Raw genomic sequence first — 27,923 nt, forward strand, 5'->3', positions numbered from 1 at the left:
GACAACACCAAACTACTGTCAACCATGTTCCTGACTTGCTCCTTAACAAGCACAAAGAACCATTCCACACACCAGCCACCTATGATGACTATGCTATTGATCGTTATTCAAATCCATGACAGTTCGATGACAAGCATAAATTGAAGCTGGAACTGAAAGAATATAATGGGAAGCACTACCCACAACAGTTTCATTACTGGCTGAGTGCACTTGATGATTATTTCGATTGGTTCAATCTTTCAGAAGATCGACAGCTAAGGTTGGTACGTACCAAATTGATAGGGCTGCAAGAGAGTGATGGCGTAACCATGAAGATAAGCTATGACGTCATTGAGAAGGGCCTACTACATAGGAGGAGATGAAGGATATGTTGAAGGACAAGTACCTACCTCAAACTTTTTGACGGAGACTCCATGATCAGCTAAGTACCCTCCGCCAAGGTTCCTTGTCAGTGGAAGAGTACATGGACAAGTTCGATGATCTTGTCTCGCATACCAGAGTAGATGAAGAAGACGACCAGCTACTTTCTTGCTTCAAGTTGGATTTACGGACTGATATCCGTGAAAAAATGGGAGTGGCACCTAACCTTAGTTTGAATAACTGTTTTCAGAAGGCAATGAAAGCTGAAGATTTACTCAAATTAGTGCCTCGGTGCTTTAATCCTCAATCTGGAGATGGCAAGAAGAACTTTACAGCATCCAAGCCAAATGGATTCCCTACCCGAGCTCCACAAACTACAATGGATAAGGGTAAGGCTCCTATGGGAAATAGAGGTGCCACTAAGTGCTATCACTGTAATGGGTTTGGGAATTATGCAAAATTCTGTCCACAAAGGGGCAAATCTAATTTACTCATTGCAGCCATCGAATCCAACCTCGAGATACTTCTTGTTGCTCTTTTTCTTCTTCTTCTGCTTGGAAGAAGGCTTTGCATCAGTGGTGTTCACCTCAGGCTTGTTCCCTTTAAGGGTCTTCTCTGCCTCGACCATAGCATTGGCCAATTCAGTCAATTCTAGCTGTCTTTCACTGATCTTATAAGACATTCGGAAAGAAGCATATGACCTTGGCAGAGAGTTCAGAATAACATTCGTCTTGTAAAGAAGATCGAATGCCGTCCCCATGGTCTCTAGTTTCTCAAATAGATTTATCATTTTCATGACATGATCCATTACTGGGGACCCTTGGGACATCCGGGTATCATGGATCTGGCTCACGACTACTCTTGGTTGCTGCAGTAAAACTGAAGAATTTTTGGTGGTTTCCATGTGGTTCCACCCCAAATGTCCTGGACATAGTATTAAGGGCTTCCCAATGGTTGGCTTAAGGTTTGGCTCCAAGGATCAACTCTGGTTGATTGGACTGGTTGATCCAGATCGACCAGAGTGGATTAACCTGTCTCAAGTGGTAGTTGTGAACCTCAATTAAATGATGATTGAGCTGTTAATGCTGCCCTTGAGGGAGAGGACTACGACGATACTTTAGAAGATGGTATTGATGATGATATCTATGAGATTAACGTTGTTACTCTAATTCTGGTCACCGAAGCTAGAGGTGAAGATTGGTGACGCCATTGTATCTTTATATCTTGATGACTAGTGGACCGTCAACTACACAAGTTATTGTGGACAGTGGAAGTTGCGTCAATGTGGTATCACAAGTCTTCTTTTATTGAAGGGAAGCTGAAATTGGAACCACATCTACAACCGTACAAGGTATCACACCTTAACAATGACACTTTGGAAGTTAACCAACGGTATTATGTTTCTTTGAGAATTTCAGGTTATGAGGAAGACGTATGGTGCGATGTCATACTTATGGTGTTGATCGATGTTTTACTTGGATGGCCTTGGATGTAAGGCAATAACGTGTTGGTGGTAGGCACCAAAAATCAATGCTTCTTTGACTTTAAGGGTAAGCCTTTAGTGCTGAACCCAGTCAATGTTCCCATGATGAAGCCAAAGCACAGAGCTGCCTAAGCAAAGCGACAACAGATTTTTAAGTTTGTAGTCAAGAAACTGCCAACAAAAGAAGGTCCACAAGGCATGACACAGTGTGATAGAGCTAGTACAAGTAAGGGGCAGGATACAGAACAAAGGCTACTAGCCGTACCTCATTGAGAGTTCTTAGCCACCAGTGAAGAAACAAGCTTGATACTAGCACTAGTTACTAAGGAAGTTGAGTCTATAATTGAAATTAACTTCTCCAAACGTATAAGGGGTTACTTTATGATTTTGCAGACTTAGAACCTAATGATTTACCTGATGAGATTCCACTGATGAGAGATATTCAGCATTGCATTGACCTAGTGCCCAGGTCAGTCTTGTTGAACCTACCCACTTATCGTCTTAGACCTATTGAGCATGGCAAGCTCAACAGACAAGTGGATGACATACCAAGTAAGGGATTCATCGTGGAGATGCATGGTGTATGTGCATCGACAATAGACATCAACAAGATCACCGTCAAGTTTAGGTTTCCGATTCCTCAACTTGACGACATGTTAGACATGTTGACCAATGCTACCATCTTCTCCAAAATTTACTTGAAGAGTGGGTATCATCAGTTTCGGATCCGTCCTAGAGATGAGTGGAAGACGACACTCAAGACTAAGGATTGACTACAAGTGGAAAGTTATGCCCTTCGGTCTTACAAATGCACTGAGCAGCTTTGTGCGAGTTATGACACAAGTGCTTTAACAATTCATCGACAAATTTCTCGTGGTGTAGTATGACATCATACTTATATACAACAGAGCACAAGATGGGCACCTAGACCATTTGAGGCGTGTGATGAGAGTGTTGCATCCTCAGAAGCTCAACCTCAAGAAATGTTCGTTCATGTTACCTAATGTGGTTTTTCTTGGGTTTATTATATCATCTCAAGGTGTAGAAGTTGACCTTGAGAAGATCAAGAGTATGGTAGATCATAGTTGTCATGGCATCGCCATACCGACGCCATGGCGTCATATCGCTAGAGAAGTGGGCATATCGACCACCGATATGGATGATGTAAGAATATCGACCGATATGGCCTTTATGTCGTTGCCATGGCGCCGCCATCGACGCCATACCACGACATATGGCCATATCGGGCGACATGGTTGTTTCAAATTATAAAACTTAATTTTTTAACAATAATTTTTTAAACCATTTTTTATTTTAATGCTTTTTCCTTAACATAAAAAAATTTAAAAAAACATCAAACAGAAATCACTAATACACTACTAACTAATACACAATCACATATTCACATCAGCAAATTTTTTTTAAAATTTAGATGGGTTGTTTATTAGCTTTATTCACTCAATATAAATTATGTTCTTGTAATTGTTTTTTTGTTTTGTTACTTTTGTAGTCACTTTCATATGAATCATATCTCAACTCTCATGATTTTTCAACTTTATTATCAGCAAGACTATTGCTATCAATTATTTGATAATCCATGATTTCATATACACTAATGGATATTACACTTTCATGAATCAAACCATAGTAGACTAGTAGTACACTTTCATGTTAATTTTTGATGTTATAGGGTATATATTATAGCATACTAAATCACATTAAAAATAGAAAAAATAAAAAATAAAAAATAAAACATGGTCGATATGATCGCCATAGCATCGCCATGGCGGGTGACATGTCGATATATTGACATGACATCCCTCCACCGACTTGGATCGCCATGACGACGTGACAACTATGTGGTAGATTGGCCTGTTCCTGGAACTTTTACCAAGGACAGAAATTTCCATGGCATAGCCTCATTCTATAGGCATTTGTTTCATTAAGAATTTCAGCGCTATAATGGTACCTATGTTCATGGTTCAAAATCTCGCGATATTTCGCCGAAATATCGCTTAATTTCGTATATCTCGAGCTTACCGAGATGCGAAATCAGGTCGAAATGAAAAAATACCATATTTGTCGATATCTCGTGAGATATCGTGAGATATCGACGATATCTCGTGAGATATCGACGATATCTCGTGAAATATCGACGATATCTCGATATCTCGTGAGATATCAGCGAAATATGGTATTTTGGCTTAAAGTGTGTCACGTGAAGGGGGCTTTAATACAATATTTCGTGATTTCGGTCCATATTTCGACCGAGAGCTGCATTTGCTAAGGAATTTCAGTCTTTTGCCTATTCTTCCCTCTTCCAAGCTCTCATCCAACACTCTAGCCATTGTTCAAGCACATTGTTGTCGGATTTTTTGGTAAACTCATCGGAGGGTCATCTAAGCTCATCATCCAAGCCTTTTTCCACTATTTAAGGTAAATTCTATTCCTCTAAAACTATTTTTTGAAAAGACTATGTACAAATTTTGTTGGATGGTGATGATATTAATATATGTTGACATCGGAGGCGATCTATATCCTCACGGTGTTGAAATTTTTTTCCATATGTATTTTTTTTTTTTAATTTTCTGGTTTTAAAAATTCATTTTCCTACAATTAAAATAGGAAATAATTAGGGGTAATATGACTTAGATGGTAATGAATTAAATATATGTTAGACACCAATGGCGATCTACGGCTTCACGGTGTCGGATTTATTTTCTGCTCTTAAATAATTATTTTAATTTTTGCACATACCACTCCATTGGCATCGGATTATGGTGCATCACAACCTTACGGTGGATATGGATATGGATCATCATCATATAGGCGATTTAGTGGGGTAGGGGACTATGACTACACCGGTCGAGGGACATCTTGGATCATCTTTTATAGATAACATCTTTGCATACCTAGCGGACCTAGCTACCAACCTCACCGACCATACATGCGCCAATGCCATCGCCCTCTTGCGCCGGCGCCAACATCATATCACAAGTGGATCATCTTCTTTCAATGGATCAATTGGTAACCCTAGTTTATATCCTAGGATAGGTTACCTACGAGTATGTTGATGATTCCATTTACGTGACACTTGTGGATGACTACACTCGTTTCTTCTCCGATTCTATACCGTGGTCCACATATGTCCTTCAAACAGAGAGCAATGGACGTCGACTCGGCGAGGCATGAGTGGGATTGATCCGGGAGGCACGACAACTACTATTAGCAGTTTAGCACTTGTAATTTGTAACTTAAGTTGTGATTTCATTGATCTATGAACTTGTGAGTTGTGACTTGCGAGTTGCAGAGTCTTGTGACTTACTAACTTTGACACTTAGTGTATTGCCTTTAAGGCTTTAAGCGAGTTATTGAATATTATGGAGTTTATGAGAATCATGGTACTCATCAATGTGCATTGGCTTTAACTTGATATGTGATGAAGTTAAATACTATTATTAAATATTAACTGCCTAATCTATGTGTATTTAACTATTTATACATTAGGGTCGGCGACCGTATGTCAATCAAGGGTGCAAGCCCAAAACACCAATTTGAATTCACATTTTTACAGTTTTATGGTTTAAATGTGTTTATTAAGCTTAAATAAGGCTGTCCATGAAGTTTCAGGCCTAGATATGGCCAAATACCCCCCGAGATGGACCCCCGAAATATTGCAGAAAAAATGCAATATTTCGGTCATATTTCGCGATATCTCGGATATTTCGGATATCTCGGTAGGCCCGAGATACCGATATATCGCGAGATATAGTACTATGCCTATGTTATGTAGTCCTAGACAGGTAGGAGACCTAGTAGGAGCCAAATAACAGGACCAAACAACAAAAGGGCTGTTGGTTCGAATGGACATCACTAGGATTTAGGTCAATTCCTAGGGTTTGGGTTGGATATTGGGAAAGGGGTTTATAGGGTATTAATGGGCAGGTCTAGGGGGTCAATATGGTATAAAAATAATAGGATTTGGGAAGGTTCAAAAATTCTGGAATCCTGGGCAGAATCGAGTTGCAGGTTTTAGGTTTAATGGAGTAGAGGAATGGAGGGGTTGTAGTGGAAACTAAGGGCTAGGTTTAAGGTCGAGTGTAGGGAGAGGTGTGGGGGATATAGGCTGGAAGTAGGGTTCGAAACTAATGGCTAAATCTGGAGTTATGAGGGAGTCCTAGTTAAGGTAGGAGTTGTAGGTTTAATGGAGGTTAGGGTTTGATGGATGGAGGGGAAGGATATATGCAGGAAACTAAAATTACTTATTGGTTTGATCTCCTTTAAAGGCAGCAACAGCAGCTTGAAGAAGCTCGATTGAAGAAGAAGAAGAACCTCCCGGTACTGGACAGACGCAAGGAGTCGTGAGAGTCCACCCACCCTATCCACCTTGAGATCCACAAGGATATACACTCATAAAGAGCAGCAGCAATGGCAGCAAGCATAAAAGCTAATTTTTATTAATCAAAATTCGTGTGTAATGCTGGCCTCCCTTACAAACTTATATAGAAGACTAAAAAATAGACTTAGACACTAAAAAGGAATGGCCTAACCCTATCCCTAACCTATTAGGTAACTTAAACTGACTAGGAAACTAGAATACTAAAGGAAATAGACTCAAAACATGGTTGGACTTATAGAGTCTTAATCCAGCCCAACTTACATCACATGACCACTTAAGTTGTCACATGACCACTTAACCAAGTTACATGATCACTTAAATTGAACCAATTGGATGCAACCAATTTGAACCGGTTCAATTAAAAAACATAAAAATAAACTAAGTATTGGGCTAATCCCGTATGCAACCTATATACCCATATTTTAGGCCCATAAAAGTGGCCTATTATATTAGAAACCCATGGGATCAAAGGCCCAACATGTATATAATCCAACCCTAGACTTATTCCCAATGAAACAAGCCCTATTTGGTGATGAATATGCATCAATTCTCCCCAACTTGAAAAAATTCGTCCTCAAATTTTGTAGTGATGAGGAGGAATCAACATGTGATCACCAGCTTTGACCATCCCCAAACAGAATTCCAGTGAAGCAGGAACATTGGGGATAAAATCTCCAAGGCGTGGAGCTTCTCTTCGAAGAACCATGGTGGCATAACAAACTCTATGTGTTCGTTTTTTGAATTAGCAACAACTTTGAATGTCCTGTCCATAGAGTCTTCAGTGTTAGCAACCTTCGCATCTAATACTTGAGACACAAGCTCCACCTCTTCAAAAACAGCTTCTTGAATGCCAATAATTTCTTGTGGAGTGCTCTCAACCACCACTTCATCTTCCATGTCCTCAGCCTTGTATATTGTGCTCTCTTCAGTAGTTTCTTCTACCATTGTGTTTTGGACCTCCACATCAATTTGATGGTTGAGCTTCTCAACCATGATTTTAACTACTGGTGCAGCTTGGTCTACTTGAGTTTCTTTAGCTATAGGTTCTTGAATCTCTTCAGCATAAGCTGCCTTAGTAGAATCTTCTGTTGGTGCATCCACCATTGGTGAAACTTCAAACACAGTCGATGCCACTTGCGTTTGAGTTGACATGTTCGGCAGTCCCTGTGGCTGTATAGTCGATGTGGTCACCTTTGGTTGTAACCCTTTTAGAATAAAACAATGGTATAGACGGTGTCGATCAGGTAGGACACACGAGTTGTTTTCAGGTTCAATCCAACCTTGTCGCGTGTCTAACCAATCACCACCTACTGCAATAAAACTCTTTGAATGTGGTACCGGCTGACACCAAGCACCATCATGGTATGAAGAACACCCAAATTCAACAAAGACTTTACCTGTAGGCATGATGCAAATCTCTCCTGATTGGGACAACATATCCACCACGGATTGTGAAATAATGTTGTTACGTCGCCTTTTATCAACAACTAATATGGTTGTGCTCCCATTGGGTAGACGAACTCGGGTCTTGAAAATGAATGGAGGTGGGTCTTTTGAGGCTTGGTTGGAGCTTCCCTCCGCCATAGCTTTGATACCACTTTATGTAGTCCTAGACAGGTAGGAGACCTAGTAGGAGCCAAATAACAGAACCAAACAACAAAAAGGCTGCTGGTTCGAATGGACAGCACTAGGATTTAGGTCAATTCCTAGGGTTTGGGTTGGATATTGGGAAAGGGGTTTATAGGGTATTAATGGGCAGGTCTAGGGGGTCAATATGGTATAAAAATAATAGGATTTGGGAAGGTTCAAAAATTCTGCAATCCTGGGCAGAATCGAGTTGCAGGTTTTAGGTTTAATGGAGTGGAGGAATGGAGGGGTTGTAGTGGAGACTAAGGGCTAGGTTTAAGGTTGAGTGTAGGGAGAGGTGTGGGGGATATAGGCTGGAAGTAGGGTTCGAAACTGATGGCTAAATTTGGAGTTATGAGGGAGTCGTAGTTAAGGTAGGAGTTGCAGGTTTAATGGAGGTTAGGGTTTGATGGAGAGTAAAGGAAAGCTCCAATGGACACCGGGCCATTGGCTGCCACCAAGGCTTTTGCATTGATCAAAAGAAGATGACGAAAGCTCTAGTACTACGTCTACCTGATTTTGACCGTATCTTTGAGGTGGCCACTGATGCCTCCCATGTTGGGATTGAAGGTGTTTTAATGCAAGTGGGGCGCCTTATTGCATTCTACAGTGAGAAGTTGAATGATGCCAAAAAGTGATACTCCACCTACGACTTGGAGTTGTATGCTGTGATACAGATTCTGAAGCATTGTAGACACTACCTCATCGACAAAGAGTTCATCCTCTGTTCAGATCATGAGGCTCTCAAATACTTACGCTCTCAAAGGTTGATAAGCAGCCGAGATGCTAAATGGATTGTCTACCTCCAAGAGTTCACTTTTGCCTTGGAAGTATAAAGCTGTAAAGGAGAACCCAGTGGCTGATGCGTTGAGTCGGAAAGTGCTTAAGTTGAATACTTTTAACACCCACAACACTGGCCTAAATCACATTTGTTGGAATATATAATCCAGAACACCGTGGGGGTATTCTTTTCCTTTGGGGGTAGTTTAATTCCTATGTTATTAGGTTTAAGTCACTGCTCTTATAGAGGCAGTTAGTTAGGGGTAATTATGTCTACAGTCGGCTATGTGGGTTTTAGTCCCACATCTCCTATTTCAGTCCCTTTGTATTTTCCCCTTTATTGGGGCTTACCTATCAATGAATATAGGTTATTATCTTATCTCATTATCTCTTTTCTAACCTACGTTTCTTCCAACATGGTATCAGAGCTGGTCTGATCTAGGTTAGAAAGAAAGAACAAGACTTTCTTCAATCAATCGACTTCTCCCTTCTTCCCTCTTTCTCGGCTTCTCCTTCCTCTGGTTTTCTTCTTCTTATCCTTGTAAGGGGGCAGCACTAATGAGGTAAAAACTTTAACCAATGATTTAGTTGCTGCCCTCCTCCATTCTATCGATTTTTTTTCATTAAAATTCTGCTGGAACCATCTTTGCGATTTGGGGCTTTCCAGAATTTTTTGGAGATCTGATTTCTATCACTAAAGATGGCTGATCCTCCCTTGTTGGAGACTCCTATGTACCCTTTTCCAGCCCCTTTCTACCCTATTCCATTGTCCTCCTTCCCTTTTTTTCTTTTTCTCCATCTTTCATTAACCTATCTAGCCTCCATACCGAAATCGATCCCAACTTGTCAGGGTTTGTTTCAAAACCTTGACTCCAATCGATTTTGGGGTTTTCCTTTTCAGATGCAGCTGATTTTTTGGGGGTGATTCCCTACTACTATATGCCATACTCGACTTGAATTTGGACCCTTTCTGATGGCTGGATTAGTTTGTACAGCAAAGCCTCCTTAACCTTCTAATTTGGTTACTTGCCAAAAATCCTGACAATACCCTGACTCCAATCGAATTTGAGGTTACAGGTTTCAGCTTTTGCTGATTTTTGGAGGGCTGATTACTTCTACTTCAAAGACCAATCAACCTCAATATTACACCTATCCAACTTTTTTGAAGACACCTACCCCAATCGATCTCAGCTTTTCAGGGTTTTCCAAAACCCTGATAAAAATTGACTTGGGATAGGGATGTTTGCTGCTGTTGAAGTGCTTTGGAGGTGGTTCTAACATTAAAAGAGAACTCTCCGACATCCATACAAGGCTTGAAGAAGGTCTATTTTACTGCAATGGTTGCTGCCCTATTCTTTTGCGATATTTTGAAAGCTCTGCCCTTTGAAGATCAAGTCTCACTCTTACTGGAGATTGATTGTTCACCTTAGAGGTTCCATTCTAGCAGTCTTGATCAGCATCTATTGCAAGTCTACATCAGCAATTGAAGTCCCCTTTCCCTAAATCGATCTCAATTTCAGGGTTTTCTAAAACCTTGACAATAATCGATTTTAGGGTTTGGGCTGTCCTATCAAGCTAATTTGTTGACGAGAGTCTTATACATATCAGAGGAGTATTCAACCCAAGTTTCAGCATCATTCATCGAATTATTTTGAACAAATTCAGGTTTACACTTGTGGCTCGATTTCCTCATTTATCAACCTATTCTTTTACTTGTTCCTATGTGGCTGGCTGCTTCAACTACCTATGGATTTGCTGAGTTATTTATCTTATACTTGCTGGTTCTATTGGGCTTTACTATATACCTTGCTGGTTCTATTGATTAGCTTCTGTAAGCATGATTGGTTGACATGTTATAGCTACATTTATGAGGACTACTGCTGCCCTATAATTGAGACTGAGTATCCTACTATTGGAGATCGTATTTCTTTCATTATTGAAGACTCGCATCTACTACCCTGGAGATCAGCTTATTTGGGATTACAACAGTGTGTTCCATGGTTATTGGTTGCAACTACGAACCTATTCAGTTGTGTGAAGTTTTTTCTACTGGTTCATATTCAACTTACTTTGGGAGCTTGATCCTAGCATTGGTCACTAATTTAGATCTGATCCAAGTTTTTTGTTGAAACTTATCACATCAATTCTGCCCGGATATCTTCATTAGTTCTATTTAGCATATGGGAGTTTATAGTTTGGAATTTTGCACACTGGTTCTTCCTTGTGCGAAGCTCGATAAAGTTTTGAAGAATGGTGCCTTCTCCTTCTAAAAATCAAACCTGTTTTTTATAATTCAGATCTGATCATTGGAGATTGGTGTTTTTGGAATTAGTTTGATCGATTAAAGAAGGTTGATGATTACTGTGTTGTATTGTTTTTATCCATGGTTCTTTATCCCACAGCTTTTTTTTTTTTTTTTCACTTCACCAGTTCCTATACAATACCTTTGACATATACCCATAACCACTGTAGAAGTTTATGGTATTCTCTACATAGCCATTTCTTCCTTTTCCATTACTCTTAGCACCTTTTGGAAAATTCTGGAATATTATACTTTTGCACTATTTCTTACTATCATCTCCGTTATCTATCCACATGTACTACTACACGTGAGGGGGGATTATGTACACTACACCTGCAGCCATTGCTGAAAGCAGAACTTGCAGGATGTTTGGTGCAAAATATAGGAGATCAGTCTTCTCCACCATCGCTATTGGGTATCCTTCATTATTGGGTTGAGTTTGCCTAAGGGGGAGATAAAGAGTATTGAAGATGTTTGGTTATTGCCTGCCTAAATGAGGTTCTACAGTTGGGTTGATCATTTCTGCTGTCTGATTTATTTGTTTCCGCTGCTTGCTGCCCTAGTTGCTTATTTTCAAGATTATCAGTCAGAGATTCATCACTGGACAGTTGTTAAAGATTGGTGAAAGTTTGTTGATCAAGTCTGCCTATGTTTTGAAGACCTATTTTTTTCAAGTTCTTGAAGGTTTATTTGGGAGCTGCATTCGTCTTGAAGCTGGATTCTGCTACAACCTAGTTTTTTCCTTTTTTGTTCAAGTTAGGCATTAGTGCCTTGTATACGCAGACTTGAGGGGGAGTGTTAGCATTATTATGGAGTTTTTTTTTTTTTCTTAGTAGTTCAAGCTGGATCTTCTTTCTTTACTTATTTGTATAATCTAGCTTGAGGAGGAGTGTTGGAATATGTAATCCAAAACACCGTGGGGGTATTCTGGTCCTTTTGGGGTAGTTTAATTCCTATGTTATTAGGTTTAAGTCACTGCTCTTATAGAGACAGTTAGTTAGGGGTAATTATGTCTACAGTCGGCTATGTGGGTTTTTGTCCCACATCGCCTATTTCAGTCCCTGTGGGATAACCTAGAGGGGGGGTGAATAGGTTATCACTAGTGAAACGTTGTCTTTTTTTAAATTTTCTTGAATTTAAACAAGATAGAGAGATAAAATGTGCAAATAGAGGACATACAAAATTTATAGTGGTTCGGCTAAACTTAGCTTACGTCCACTCCTCTCAACCTTAAGAGAATTTCACTAGTGTCTTGAACTTGCCAAAACTAGCCGTTGGAGGGCAAACAGAGCATCAGGTCGATGTCCGGTTGATCGGATCATCGTCCCATTTGATCCGGTCGACCGGATCATTTATGGGAACGTACCAGTGAGGCCACTGTGTCTCCCGGTCGATCCATACCCTGTGATCCGGTCGACCGGATCACAGACCGGATCCTAGTCAAGGCATGATTTTGACAGTTTGACTGTGGGGATTGGTCTGGGACTTTCTCCAACCAATTCTAACATATTTTAAGGTCAAAAGGGGTTCAATTAAAACCTCCTAAGGTCTCTAAATGATGCATATTCTTTTTCATTTATTTTATGCAAATGCAATTAGAAGTATGCAGTGTGTATCTAAGTATGTGCACACGAGCATCTTGACTTTCTTTCTTCAAGTGATGTTCTTCAATCTTCAAAAGAACTTTTAAGATCCTCTTTACTTGACAAGCTTTGTACGTCTTCGAGATCTTGACCGTCAAAGCTTTGTCTTGAACATCTTTACCTTGTGCCTTCTAGTTCTTTGACTTATTAGTCTGTTGACATAGTAATACAACCGAGACCTTGACCAATATGTTTGTTATCATCAACACACTTATGGAGGTAGGGTAGAATTCCCCAACAATCTCCCCTTTTTTGATGATGACAAACATATGATTTGGTAGCAATATGTAGCATCCATAGCAACCATATATAATGCAATGTATTTCAATTTAAAGTAATCAATTAAAGCAATCAAGTGCATTCATAAGAAATTCAAAATATTCACAAGTCATGCATTATAACCATGACTCAAATCCAAATCATCATATCTTCTCCTCCTTTGTCAACAACAAAAAGGAGTAGAGAAGGCTCCCCCTACAATATAGAGTCATATGCAGAATATATGTAATAAAGACAGTATTGCACCCAATAGTCAAAACAAGTCAACCATATAGTTATAAAAGGCTAAACCAATTAGTCAAAAGCACTCTCCCCCTAGAGATGTGCAGCAGTTAAGAGTCATGCTAAAAGTAAAGCAGTTGGTCCAAATATTACAACCCAAATTGTCTTAAAAGAATATAAATAAAAGGCACTAATCATCTGCAGGAGGGGTAGAAATGTGAAAATGTTGAGTGATCATCCGAAGCTGAGCCATGATCTCCTTGTTGTCTCCACGAAGTGCAGCGAACTGATCATCAAAGCCCTGGAGACGAGAGTCAAGCTTCTCTTGGTAAGCAGCAAATTCGGCCCTTGTCACATATTCTTCATCCTCACTATCATCATCATCAGAAGCATCACTGTCAGCAATGGATGAAGAGGCTTGCTTGCGCCTAGCTGGACGACCAGGAGGAGGAGGAGCATCAGATGCACTAGTAGGAATGACCATTTTCTTCAAGGTAGAAGTATCAAGGGCAGTAGGATTTGTGGAGGGAATTTCATCAGAAAGATCCACTTCAAAATGCTTGAAAATTATAGTCAAGAGACGGCTATAGGGGAGGTTGGCCTTGGAATCTCTTTCAGTAGCCAATTCCATGGTTTTCATAATCACATAGGGAAGACAGATTTGATGGGTATTGGCAATGCACCAAATGAGATATGCTTGGAAACGGGTAACGGCATCTCTATGCCCACCAAGAGGAAGTATTTTGTAAGTTAAAATCAGATTTATCACCCTATGGATATCTCCAAGATGAATAGCGGTAAGACCCTTCGGTTCACCCAAATAATTCTTAAAAATTGCTCCATAAACTTCATCAACATTCATGAACCCTTCTGGAGAAGTTTTGGTACGGAGATACTTGTGGTCTCCAGAGTCATCAACTCCAATCATTTGGGCAAGTTCCACAGTGTCAAAGGAGATGTGTTTTCCTTTAACAATAGAGGTGATGGTATAGTCCCCTTCAACACCGACAACTTGTAGATTGCAATAGAAAAGTTGCATAAGCCTAGGGTAGGCTTTCTCTTGGGGATAAAGGATGGAATCCCAACCCAACATCTCAAAGAAAGTATTGATTTCACAAGGGAGAATATTGTTAAGTTCAGTGACACTTACTAGCCTTACCCTAATGAGTTTCTTGAGTTGAAATTGCTTCCACCAAATCGAAGCCTCCTTAGAGATGAACAAAGTTCCATCATATGCATCCTTCTTTGAGGCAACGGTCTTTCTCTTCTTTGATGATTCTCCTTTGGAAGCCATAGAGAACAAGGGTTTTGAAAGAATAGGGTTTTGGATAGGGTGTTTGGGGTAGAAGAGAAGTTTGAAGATTTGATGGTGAAATAAAGATTTGATCACCAATAGAGCAATAAACTTCAAGGGTTATGGAGGATTTTGCCCTAGAAACTCAAGAGAGGGTTTTTGGAGAGAAGAGAGAAAAGTTTTGGACAAAAGGAAATGAGCCAAATAACCCATGGAATGGTTTAAAAACCATTCTGTCCGCGATCCGATCGATCGGTTTCGACCATCAGGTCGACTGGATGACCTAAAACCATTTTAAGCCGGTCCGGCCCAGAAATTGATCGTAATGCCTATTTGGGCAAAGCTTAAGGATTTTGACTCAATCAAAAGGATTTCACATACCTAATTCCCATCGAAAAGTGCAAAAACGTTCTTCGGACAAGGGTTTGGTGAAGATGTCAGCGACTTGCTTTTCGGTCTCAATGTGTTCGAGAACAACTTCACCCTTTTGGACAGTGTCTCGAAGAAAATGAAGCCGAATATCTATATGCTTTGTTCTTGAGTGAAGAATAGGGTTTTTGCTCAAATTGATGGCACTGGTGCTATCACAAAGAATTTTGGAAGGATTGAATTGGATTCCATAATCTAGAAGAGTCGGACGCATCTAAAGGATTTGGGCACAACACCTGCCAGCTGAAATATATTCAGCTTCGGTAGTTGAGAGTGCCACACAGTTTTGCTTCTTGCTGGACCAAGTAACGAGACATGATCCAAGAAAATGGTAAGTACCACTTGTACTCTTGCGATCAATATGACAACCAGCAAAATCAGCGTCAGAAAAAGTAAGCAATTCAAAATCATTATGCATTGGGTACCACAATCTTATATTCATAGTTCTTTTTAAATATTTAAAAATTCTTTTAACTGCACTTAAGTGTGATTGCATAGGACTAGCTTGAAATCTAGCACAGGCACAAACACTAAAAATGATGTTAGGTCTGCTTGCAGTTAAATATAACAAACTTCCAATCATGCCTCGATAACGAGTAGGATCAACAGAAGTTTTATTCTCATCTTTGGACAGGCTTATTGAGGTACTCATGGGAGTGTTAGAGGCCTTTTGGGAATTAATGTCAAATTTCTTTATCAATTCTTTAATATATTTTGATTGATTGATAAAAATCCCATTTTCAGTTTGTTTGATTTGAAGGCCTAAAAAGAAGTTGAGTTCACCCATTAAACTCATTTCAAATTCATTTTTCATACAATCACTAAATTCAATGCATAAGGATTCATCAGTAGCACCAAAGATAATATCATCTACATATATTTGTACTATAATTAATTTTGAGCCTTTACGTTTAACAAACAATGTAGTGTTTATCTTACCATTGCTTGCTTGTCCCTTGTTGAAATATTTTCCTCCTTTCTTTTTGAGGAATTTCTGAAATTTCTTGGTAATAAGATACATTTCTTTTTCTGAGAGATTGATGTCCTCTTCTTCATTGCTCTCTTCATCAGATGGATTAGTAGTCTTGAGAGCTATAGTCTTCTTCTTTGGTTCTTTTGTTTTCGACCATCTTTCATCTTCATTCAATTCGACTTTGTGAGTAATAAGAGATCCAAGCAGTTCGTCCAGGCTCACTTTGTCGAGGTCCTTTGCTTCCTTTATGGCCGTTACTTTCGATCTCCACTTGGGGGGAAGTGACCTGAGAATTTTCCTTATATTTTCGGACTTGGTATATGTTTTACCTAAGCCCTTCAACTTGTTGGTGATGTTAGTAAAACGTAAAAACATATTCGAAATATTCTCATTTTCTAACATCTTAAATAATTCATATTCATGTACTAGTTTATCAATTTTGGATTCCTTCACTTGTGAGGTTCCTTCATATGAAACCACAAGTGTATCCCAAATTTCTTTAGCCGTTTCACACATACCTATTTTGTTGAATTCAGAATCAGTTAAGGCATATTGTAGGAAGGTGATAGCCTTGAAATTATATTGAATTTTCTCCTTTTCAGCAGGAGTTAATTCAGAGGTTTCCTTAGGAACACTTTCACCTTCTACAACTTTAGTGAAAGAATAAGGTCCATACTCAATTACATGCCAAACTTTAAGATTATGAGCACATGTAAAGTTCCTGAATCTAATATTCCAATATGGAAAATTATCTCCATTGAACAGAAGAGGTCTAGAGACATTTAGTCCCTCAAGAGGATTGGTGTAATGAGATCCCATGGATTTTTTAGTCTCACATAAAATGAGCTCCCGCTCTGATACCAAATGTGGGATAACCTAGAGGGGGGTGAATAGGTTATCACTAGTGAAACGTTGTCCTTTTTTAAATTTTCTTGAATTTAAACAAGATAGAGAGAGATAAATGCGCAAATAGAGGACACACAAAATTTATAGTGATTCGGCTAAACTTAGCCTACGTCCACACCTCTAAACCTTGAGAGAATTTCACTAGTTACTTCCTTTCAGTACAGTAGGTGGGAACGCCTCTATAATCTTTTTTTTACGGGATAAGCGGATCCCAATCTTTTAAGGATAAGAGAATCCGAATCTTTTAAGGATAAGAGGATCCTTGCAAAACCTAAGTACAGTCTAGGCTAATGCAATAATGCTTTATAAACTTAAAAGCATAAACTAATACAAAAGATAAAAGGTAAGGATTATCTAGGCAAGGAGTGCCTTGCAAGTGTCAAATAATGTAAATGAATACTTGCAAATGAAGACCTTCTTTAAGACTATCCTTTAGAGTGTGAGCATGTGAAGGTCCTTTGAGATTTGAAGTCAATCCTTGAGTGATGTAGATGTAGACAAGAAGACTTCAATAATGAGAGCAATAATTGACTTTTCACCTTTCACAAAAGTTGGATTTTGGACTGTGGTGGATGGGTGAAAAGGTTTGACATGTTCTCTATTTATAGGCTCATTAATGGCCTTTAGAACATGTGCAAAATGTGCTCTAACGGATCTATTTTTAACCCATCCGGTCGACCAGAAGATTGATCTGGTCGCCGGTCGACCGGATCATAGCCGTTGGAGAAACTAGCCGTTAAAAACTAGCCGTTGGAGGGCAAACAGAGCATCCGGTTGATGTCCGGTCGACCGGATCATTTATGGGAACGTACCAGTGAGGCCACTGTGTCTCCCGGTCGATCCATACCCTGTGATCCGGTCGACCGGATCACAGACCGGATCCCAATCAAGGCATGATTCTGAGAGTTTGACATTGAGGATTGGTCTGGGACTTTCTCCAACCAATTCTAACATATTTTAAGGTAAAAAAGGGTTCAATTAAAACCTCCTAAGGTCTCTAAATGATGCATATTCTTTTTCATTTATTTTATGCAAATGTAATTACAAGTATGCAATGTGTATCTAAGTATGTGCACACGAGCATCTGGACTTTCTTCAAGTGACGTTCTTCAATCTTCAAAAGAACTTTTAAGATCCTCTTTACTTGACAAGTTTTGTACGTCTTCGAGATCTTGACCTTCAAAGCTTTGTCTTGAACGTCTTTACCTTGTGCCTTCTAGTTCTTTGACTTATTAGCCTGTTGACATAGTAACACAACCGAGACCTTGACCAATATGTTTGTTATCATCAAAACACTTATGGAGGTAGGGTAGAATTCCCCAACAATCCCTTTGTATTTTCCCCTATAATAGAGGGGCTTACCTATCAATGAATATAGGTTATTATTTTCCTCTCATTCTCTCTTTTTTAACCTACGATTCTTCCAACAACATTAAAGATGAGTACTTATTTGATGCTGATTTTTCTAAAGTCTTTGAAATTTTGCAGCAAGGAGATACTAATGCAACACACTCATTACATGATGGTTTTCTTTTCCTATGGATGCGTATGTGCATTCCTACACATCCCTGAGGCAGCACCTTGTTTGAGAGCTACATGGAGGTGCAATGAGTGGGCACTTTGGCAAGTTCAAGACACTATCACTGGTTGCTGATTTGTACTATTGGCCACATATATTAAGAGATGTTCAACATGTGATAGATAGATGTTGCCCATGCCAACTTGCCAAAGGAGAGAAGTAGAACATGGGTTTATACTCTCCTCTACCCGTACCACATGCACCGTGGTTGCACATCAGCATGGACTTTGTCCTCGGCTTACCACGGACTCAAGAGTGGCATTATTCTAATTTTGTGGTGGTGGATAGGTTCTCAAAAATGGCTCACTTTATACCATGTCGAAAGATGTTTGATGTGAGTCATATAACCAAACTGTTATTTAAAGAGGGGGTACTCATACAAGAACTGCTGGAATCCATAGTGTCAGATCGTGACTCAAAGTTCATGAGTTATGTGGAAGACCCTTTGGATGAAGACGAACACAAAGTTAAAATTCTCTTCGGTATTCCACCCTCAGACGGATGGTCAGATGGAGGTAGTTAATCGAAGTCTCGACAATCTTCTTTAATGTCTTGTTCGTGATCATGAGAAGACGTGGCCCTCCATCCTTGACATTGCCGAGTTCACGTACAACGGTTCCGTCAATCGCACCACTGGTTGTACACCTTTTGAGATCCTGCTAGGTATTCAACCTCGAAGGCCCTTGGATTTGGTACCATTACCCCCTCACGTACGAGTGAGCGTTGAGGCAGACGAGTTTCTAAGATACATCATAGAGGTTCACACTAATGTTCATTGCCACATTGCCACTAGTAATGATTTTTGGGGCTAATTCTATGATCCTATCTGAGGTTAGGTTAGTTGAGACTTGAGACTGTGCTTTACATTAGGACCTACCGCTCTGCATCTTCTTTCCACAATATTTACATTGTATTCTCTACTTATCCCTAGACAAGAGTGTGCCATGCTTCCATTCTAAATCCCCATCATCCTTAGTCATGATGCAACTCTTACATTGTTGAATCAATATAGGACAAATACACCACCATTATTTACGTCCAAATTTCAAGAATTTAGTTACCTTTAACTTTCTATCCCAAAGGTCCAAGCATGCATCAATTAACACTTTTAAAACAACTAGAAAGCCATTTCTAATTACTTTATGTAGTCATATTTTTTCAAATTAAAATTTTCTTAAGATTTTTAAGAAATATAAATTACATAATTAACAATAATTAAGTATGGGACAACCCATTAATAATCACTTTCAGTTGAAAAGCATAACAATGTTGTCATGCATTTATGTCAAAATTTCAAGAATGTAATTTACTTTTAAAACAACTAGATACCCAAAAATATTACTTTTCCCTTTTTTCCTATAATTTCTGAAAAATTTAAATAATTTTTTGGACTCAAAATAAAAAACGAATTTTGGCAGAAAATTAAAGCCACCTACATGAACTTGTAGATCGGTCTATGGTGTTTAACAACAACAACAACAGCTCAGCCTTATCCCAATTAAATGGGGTCTGCTACTTGGATCCTTGCTCTCCAATCAGCTCTATTCAAGGTTATACTTGATACAAGGCCTAAGCTATGCATGTCTTTCCTCACCACTTCTCCTAAGGTCATTTTAGGTTTGCTCCTGGCTCTTTTAGTACCTTCAATCTAAATCAGATCACTCCTCCGTACTGGAGCATCCAAAGGCCTATGTTGAACATGGCCATGTCACCTCAGACGACTTTTTTAGTAGCTTATCATATATCGGGGCTACTCCCAAACTAGCTCTAATATGATCGTTCCTTACTTTATACTTCCTAGTTTTTCCTCTCATCCATCTCAACATGCTCATCTCCGCTATATTGAGTTTATCTATATGATGCATCTTAACTACTCAACATTCCACACCACATCATAGCTAGTTGTATGACTGTCGTATAAAATTTTCCTTTTAAGTTTTAAAGTAATACGGCGGTCTCACAACACTCTGAACGCATATCTCCACTTCATCCATCCTATTTTAATTCTCTGTGAAACATCATCTTCTATATCACCTTCTTTATTTATGATTGAGCCAAAATACCTAATGTAACACCATTCAAGCAGGTCATAAATAATTAATTGGATTAGTTGTTAATATTTTAATGTTTAGGTGATTATTTTATAATTACACATAAGATATTGATATTAAAAATTATGTGGTGTTATTATACACTATGGTATATATATGTCTATAGTATATAATAAGTAATACAAGATGTGTGTGTATATATATATATATAGTGAAGCATGAGGTGGTAAGATTAGGTGGAAGTAAGTTTAATTAGGATTAATCTAAGTTGTTTAGACTAAAGTGTGCTTAGTGGACTGATTAAGGTGGCAGCTCTTGATTGGGTCACATGGTTGCACACTTGCACATCACCATGTGCATGCTCTAGCATGAGGTGCCATAGAGGAGACTGCCACATATCCTAAGAGGAGGAGGTGGCATTTGAACTTCAGCCACATGGTGCATGGAGAGGATGTGGTGGTGACATGGTTAGCAGTCATATGACATAGAGGTGATGTGTTATCAAGGGTCAACCACTTTGTTTGACCAAGTCTAAACAACCATCATTTGTATGGCCAAGGTGGTGGTGACAATAGGAACTCAACCACATAGCAAGGTAAGGAGGAGGTGGAAATGAGGTGTCATGTGTTTGACTAGGAGCTGTCAAATATTCTGTTAAGCTAATTTTGACTAGGTAAATAGTGTATTATTAGTCTAATTAATCTAAGTTAGTAAAGGGGTTAGTTGAATTAATTAGACCAACGTTAGATTAGTGATTTGATAACTTAGTTAAGTAAATCTATTTTTTTCATTTTGGGTTTGTTGAGTTCTGAACTTGGAAGAAGAAGAAGAAGAAAGGAAGAAGGAAAATGCAATTGGATCATCAACTAGTTGGTGGAAACATTCGGAAAGAAGAAGAAATTGTTGCTGGAAACATTGGGAAAGAAGAAGAAATTGATGTTAGATTTATCAATTAAGTAGGGGATTGAGAAACAATGGGCTGCTTGAAGAATGGAAAATGGGTTTAGAGTTCTGGATATCTGAACTATGTTTGTAAGGTTAGTTCATCTTAGGTTATTGTATTGATTTTAATAGTTTAGTTTAGAATGAAGAGGATATGTTAATAAATATTTTCATTGTTGATTTGAAGGTGGTATGTTCAATCTGGAATTGGAATTGTTTGTTAGAATGCTCAGAGTTTGATTGAGGTGAAGTAAGGAAGATCAAAGTATAGAAGTGCTCAAACATCAAAGAGTGTATACTTGTGCTATTGATTGACAAGGTGATCTACTGAAGTGGAATAGAGGTGAGGGAATCATGGATATTGTATATATGTGATTGATGTATTGTTTAGTAACGCGTAAGTAAAGTTGCACGTGCAAATGCACGTGTTTGCTTTTTTTCATATATGAATCACCGAAATGAACACCCAATATTTTAGATGTTTTACTTAAATAATAAAATTGTTTATATGAACAAACATTACAGTAATCCATTTTTTCTTTTATTTCTTTAGAACTTCTTTTCATTTTATAATATATACATTTTTAATTGTATCTTAGTAAAGACATTGAGCAGTATTTAAACTATAATTCTAGCTTAAAATCAATTGTATCATCCAGATCTAGCAATAACACTTTAGAAATGTTGTTCATAACATCTTTAACATTTTTTTCCTGTCAATTCAAAAGCACCGTCAATTATGATTAAAATAATAATGGTGGGGTTTATCATGGATAATATTGTAATATATATATTTTTTACGATAAGATGTTATTAATGGCGGAAGAATTGAATTTAGCTTTAAAATCGTGAGAAAACTAAGTAGTGAAACGAATGATACCTTAATTTTTATAAAAGAATAATTAATGCAACATTGGGGGGGGGTTTATCATGGATAATATTGTAATATTTTTTTATTTTATTTTTAAGATAAGATGTTATTAATGGAGGAAGAATCGAATTTAGCTGAAAATTATAACAATTGAGGGGGGGTTTATCGATTGTTCAAGGAATAATGGATAATATTGTAAATTTTTTTTTTGGTAAGATAAGATGAGATTATTTTATACATTGGAAAGTGGGGTTTTATAGACTGTTCAACGAAAAATGGGATTATTTTACTCTCTTTCTAATTTATAATTTCTAATTAATAATTAAATTGAATTTATCTGAAAAAAAGTGAGAAAATTGACTAGGGAAACGATTGGTCCCTTAATTTTTATAAAAGAATAATTAATGTAACATTGAGAGGGGTTTTATTAATGGAGGAAGAATTTAATTTAGCTGAAAATTATAACAATTAATAATTAATAATTAATGAAGGGTATTTTCAAAATTATAACAATTAATTGAGGGGGGTTTATCGATTGTTCAAGGAATAATGGATAATATTGTAAATTTTTTTTTTGGGTAAGATAAGATGGGATTATTTTATACATTGGAAAGTGGGGTTTTATACATTGTTCAACGAAAAATGCGATTATTTTACTCTCTCTTTATAATTTTTAATTTTTAATTAATAATTAATAATAATTATCTCTTGTTGAATTTATCTGAAAAAACGTGAGAAAACCAAGTAGGGAAACGATTGGTCCATTAATTTTTATAAAAGAATAATTAATGTAACATTGAGGAGGGGTTTATTAATGGAGGAAGAATTTAATTTAGCTGAAAATTGTAACAATTAATAATTAATGAAGGGTATTTTTTTTGGGCTTATTAATATTGTTGAAGGGTATTTTTGGTATGAAAAGATTTGCCATGATTTTTGAGTTTCTACATTTATAATATAGTATGATATATATATATATGTCAATTGTTGATGATGCCTAGGTGAGTGTTGTTATGGTATGTTCTTTGGATGTCATGCATTGATGAGCTTGTGGATAATGTTATATGTTTATGTTTATGTTCTAGTATGAGAATGGTTATGAGAATGATATGTGAGGCAATGTATGGAATGAAGAGATTATAATGATGTATATGTATGTAGTGACATGATGATGATGATGTATAAGCATGAAATAAGATGATGATGGTGATGTTTAAAGCATGAAATGGAAAGAGAAAGAAAGAGAATCAAGTGTATGAAATGAAAGTTAATGTAATTACAATACTCAGTGTCTATCATCCCTTTCCAGTAGGGGGTTATGTACTAGGTGAGGTATTTTGTATTTGATGAGGTATAATGTAATGGTAATTCTAGAGCATGGCGTACGGGTCATGTGGTCTAGTGCAAACCATTTAATTTTAGAGCATGATGTATTGATCATGTGGTCTAGTGCAAATCATTTGGTACGGATCATGTGGTCTAGTACAAACCATTTAATTCTAGAGCATGATGTACGGATCATGTGGTCTAATAAAGAGAGTTAATGATAGAGTATGTTCTCATGGTCATGTGGTCTATCGAGATGATGCGAGGCCTAGTTTACCTCAACATTTATATGCACATTCGGTAGTACACAATTGACTTGACTTAACCTAATAATAAACCTGTGATCTTATTAAATGTATAAATACATGTACATGTTTATGATTAGTAGCATGTTCTCCTCACTGGGCTTTTAGCTCACCCCATTTTATATGGTAATTTTACAAATGAGACAGTAGGAGAGTATGTATATACTGAACCAGATACAAATGGATGTTCGTGCGTCAGGTGCATAAACTTGAAAGACAGGGCTGAGTAGCTAATGAGGGTTGCTAATATACTTTTGTGTTTGTAAGAATGTATAAGATATGTTCAAGAAGTAAGAGAAATGTAACGGAATTGTGATAACTTTTGATACTAAATGCAATTATCGGCCACCAATGTTACTGTTTGTTTGTAAATACTCTTTAGAGCTATGAAGTATATCCAACTCCAATTAGTTAGTCTTCCGCTGTGTATGTTATGTTATATGGGAGTTGTGATAAATAAATCAAGGTATATAGAAGATCATTTGATTAGCGACCGTGAGGGCAGTACTTTTGACCCTGTCCGGGTTCAGGTCATTACGCCTAAAATAATCACTTTGCAGAATCTCCCTCTCATCAATTTTCACCACCTCATTATCCATCCTAGTGTAACCAAAGTTACACTCCATATACTCCGTCTTCGTTTTACTTATCTTAAAACCTTTTGATTCCAAGGTTGATCTCCATTACTCTAACTTGGCGTTAATCCTTGCTCTTGTCTCACGCCCTAGCTAACCCTTGCTCACTTTTCACTACACTTGGGTCTATGGTATTTAACATGTATGAAATAAAGCCCCAACCAAGGTATTTCGACCGTAATTATTTGAAAATTTTATTTTAATAAAATAATTTTTTGAAATCAAAGAATTTTTGGGTAGAAAATTAAAATTATTGACATGAACTTCTAGATTTATATACGCTGTCTAACATAAAAAAGATAGATTCCCAACCCAACTATTTTGTCCCTAATTATAGAATAACTTGTTTCAAGAAAATCCCCAATTTCAACAACATGGCAAATCCATGTTAAACACTCAACTCATGCACTTAAGATGTTATGATGATTAAGTACTGATATTTATTCAACTCAAGCAAGGAAACACAAGAAATTGGAAGAATTTGTGGATTTACCTTCAAACATGCAATTTGGGGAAAATTTGAGCAATTGATGCTTCAAATACACGCAAATGTTAAAGAGTAAAGACGATGCTCCTCAAATGAAATCCAAGGATTCAGCAGCAAAAGTAAGTCTTTTTGGAAAAAAAAAACGTGTTTTTGAGGCAATTTTGACCACTTAGGTGGTTTCGCGGGTGAAGTAGGGCGAAATTGTTGAAATGAATTGCATCGAAATAAGTTATTTTTATGTCTAGAATGTAAAGCTTTGCCAAAATGACCGAAATCATACATGGTTTCAATCATTTAGTTGAAACACTCAGTCATTTAGCCAAAACATTTTGGTTAAATTTTGGTAGGACTTTTATTTCTCCCAACATTTCGTTGCGACTCCTAGTGAGACTAAAATATTTTGCTAATTTCGCTCAATTTCGAGGGAAATTTTGAACTATGTTGGATGTTTTGTGGCAAATGTCTAGTGGATTGCCCTTCCGTTTCTTGTATTCTAAAGGCTCTTCTTTGCACCGTTTTATTTTTCTGGGTTTGGCTCTTGTGGTTCTTGAAACCCCTGATCCTTTCCTCCCTTTTTTTTTTTCCCTGTTTATCAGAGATTGGGTGAAATACCATTTGAAAAGGCATTGGATGACATATTATCAAATTTTGATATTCTACAGAAAAATATTATAAATTTGAGAAGATACTTTGATTTTTAGGGATATATTTGGAAAATTCTGTCCCTATCTGCGCATGGTAAGAATTTAGAATACTACTTTGATGGATTAGTTAATTTATTGGTTCACATATCATTTTATTACATACTTCATACATCAGCTGTTTCTTTATTTTGATTAAGATCTATTATAGCAACTCGATTTATCACCCTTTGATTGGAGCTCCTTTTATTTGTTAATAGAAAAAACTATGCAGGGTAAGACTCGTCAATTTGTTTGTGATTATTAGTACTTCCAATACGCTTGTGCAACTTTTATTTTGTGCCTTTGTTTTATACCTTGTTTATTTTATGTGTTTGGAAGGGTTTTGGGCTGGGTTTTGTTGCTGATCTATAGTTTTTTTTAATAAGAAACAAATTTATTGATATATTGATTTTTTTGTTTCCCTTTTTCTGATCTATAGTTTTCCTTGATTTCTTCTTGAGAATCACAATTGTTAGATGTCCCTGAGTGGACATGTGATCTTCCTATGCCATCTAAACTTTTTTTGCTATACTCAAGTGGAACTATTTGGTTCTCCAAAAGATCATTGTCTCATGTGTGTTTTTTTTCTTGGGGGGGGGTGGATACTCCATAGTATGTTTACTTAGATTCAAAACTTTCTTCTTTGAACTTCTCTATTTACAGGCGGGGGGGAAACCTAGTTTATGGCCACGTTTGAGACAACGATGCTATAGAAAATCTGTATCGTTTGGATGGAGCTTCTTGTCAAGACAATTGAAAACCTTGCGGGGAGGTAACCGTGCACCTGGGATGGCTCAATTTCTATGTAGTATGGTGAATATGGCTTCCACATTGCAAATTGAACTGGTGAGCACTCCTCTTGATTTTTTACTGCTCCAGAAGGTGATTGTGTTAGCATTTCATTCTCTATAGACCCCATTTGGTTGATCATTTTAACAGCTGCAAATATCACTCCTATTTTTCCTGTCTATGAAATGCTTCCTTTTTTTTCTTGCTTCTTACAAAATGCACCTCAAGACTCAAACACTACAAAAAGTTGGCATGGTCACTGGTATTCATTAACTGTGTACCCACCTTACTGGATCATAGGTTGGAAATAAGGGTAAGGGCTTCTCAACCTCCCTGTTCACCCATTTATCTTTGTTTGTGGAGAAAAATATTTTGGATATGGCCAATTCATCAGTTGAAAGATTGAACACCCCTTGGACTGTCTACATGTCAATTTTGGTGACCCATCTCAACCATATAGCCCTCAGTCTAGTGAATTTCTCTCTCTTTCCAAATGATAGCAGTAAAAGGCTGATCTGTCAATTTTAATTTTGGATAGATAGGGGACCATGTGGATTGGCTTTGTATCCAATTTCAAAATCAAACTCAATCATATGGTCTGGCGTGTATCAAACCTTTTCATTTAGTATCATCAGAAGTCTAAATCTTGAATGAAGTTGACCTATCGAAGTGCCATATTTTGTAGTGCTTTTGTAAACTTACAACACAATTTAAGGATGGTGTGCACAATTTGTTCACAATATTTTAGCACCAACTGCCATGTGACATAAAAGCACCTAAAGGTACTCACCTAGCGATTCCTGTCTAGGATGCTTACTGAGACAATGACTCTCCCATTACTAAAATAAGCACATATTTATCCATACGGAGTGATCTGGAGAAGGTTGAAGGCTCTGAAAGGACAAGGAGGACAAAAAGGGTGTGCATTGAGCTTATGCAAATTAAATTTGAATCCTTATGCATTAACATAAGATATGCCCTAGAAGATGGGAATGATGGAACATGATTAAAAAAATTATCTCAACTAAATGACTAGGGGGAACGATAACAAAAGCAATCAATCATTGTGGTCAACCCTCAATAGACAATAGCAGGTGAGAAGCACTAGAAATTAAAAATGAGAAGACATAGAGTGGACTGACATGATGTAAGGTGTTTAAAAAAAGAGAGAGGAAAGGATACAATAATTAACCTAATTTTTACTGACAAACACCGTAAACACCCAGCAACTGTAGAATATTTGAAAGTTGAAACCCAAACCAAACAAAACGGACAACAGCTAGATAAACTTCAAAGGACGATTTACTTGCTCATGTACGAATAATGCTTAAGTGTTGCATTGTGACTAAATAACAAATTCCTTTTGTGTATTACATCTATAAAATCTTCATTCTATGTTGGAAGAACCTTTGTTTTCCTTTTTCCTTTGTACGTCTTGTTTTACTCAACTGATGTAGGACCTATAGGTCTTACCCATGGAACGAGGTCTCGCCGAGATCTCTGAGATATCTCGGTTTTTGAAGGTCTGAGACGAGACAGAGGACGAGTTACGGAAATAG

General features: G+C 37.6%; 1 protein-coding gene across 2 annotated transcripts in view; it reads left to right on the top strand.

The window, feature by feature from the left end:
• LOC122656137 (hydroxyacylglutathione hydrolase 2, mitochondrial-like) overlaps nucleotides 1-27,923 on the top strand; it is a 108,100-nt gene that overhangs the window by 17,007 nt on the left and 63,170 nt on the right. For both annotated transcript variants that reach the window (XM_043850586.1, XM_043850585.1), the window contains exon 2: nucleotides 26,239-26,421. In XM_043850586.1, coding sequence (XP_043706521.1) covers nucleotides 26,239-26,421 — 183 coding nt within the window. The remainder of the gene's footprint in view (nucleotides 1-26,238; nucleotides 26,422-27,923) is intronic.

Source organism: Telopea speciosissima, chromosome 3 (genome assembly GCF_018873765.1).
Source record: "Telopea speciosissima isolate NSW1024214 ecotype Mountain lineage chromosome 3, Tspe_v1, whole genome shotgun sequence".
In the NCBI taxonomy this organism is placed as follows: Eukaryota; Viridiplantae; Streptophyta; class Magnoliopsida; order Proteales; family Proteaceae; genus Telopea; species Telopea speciosissima.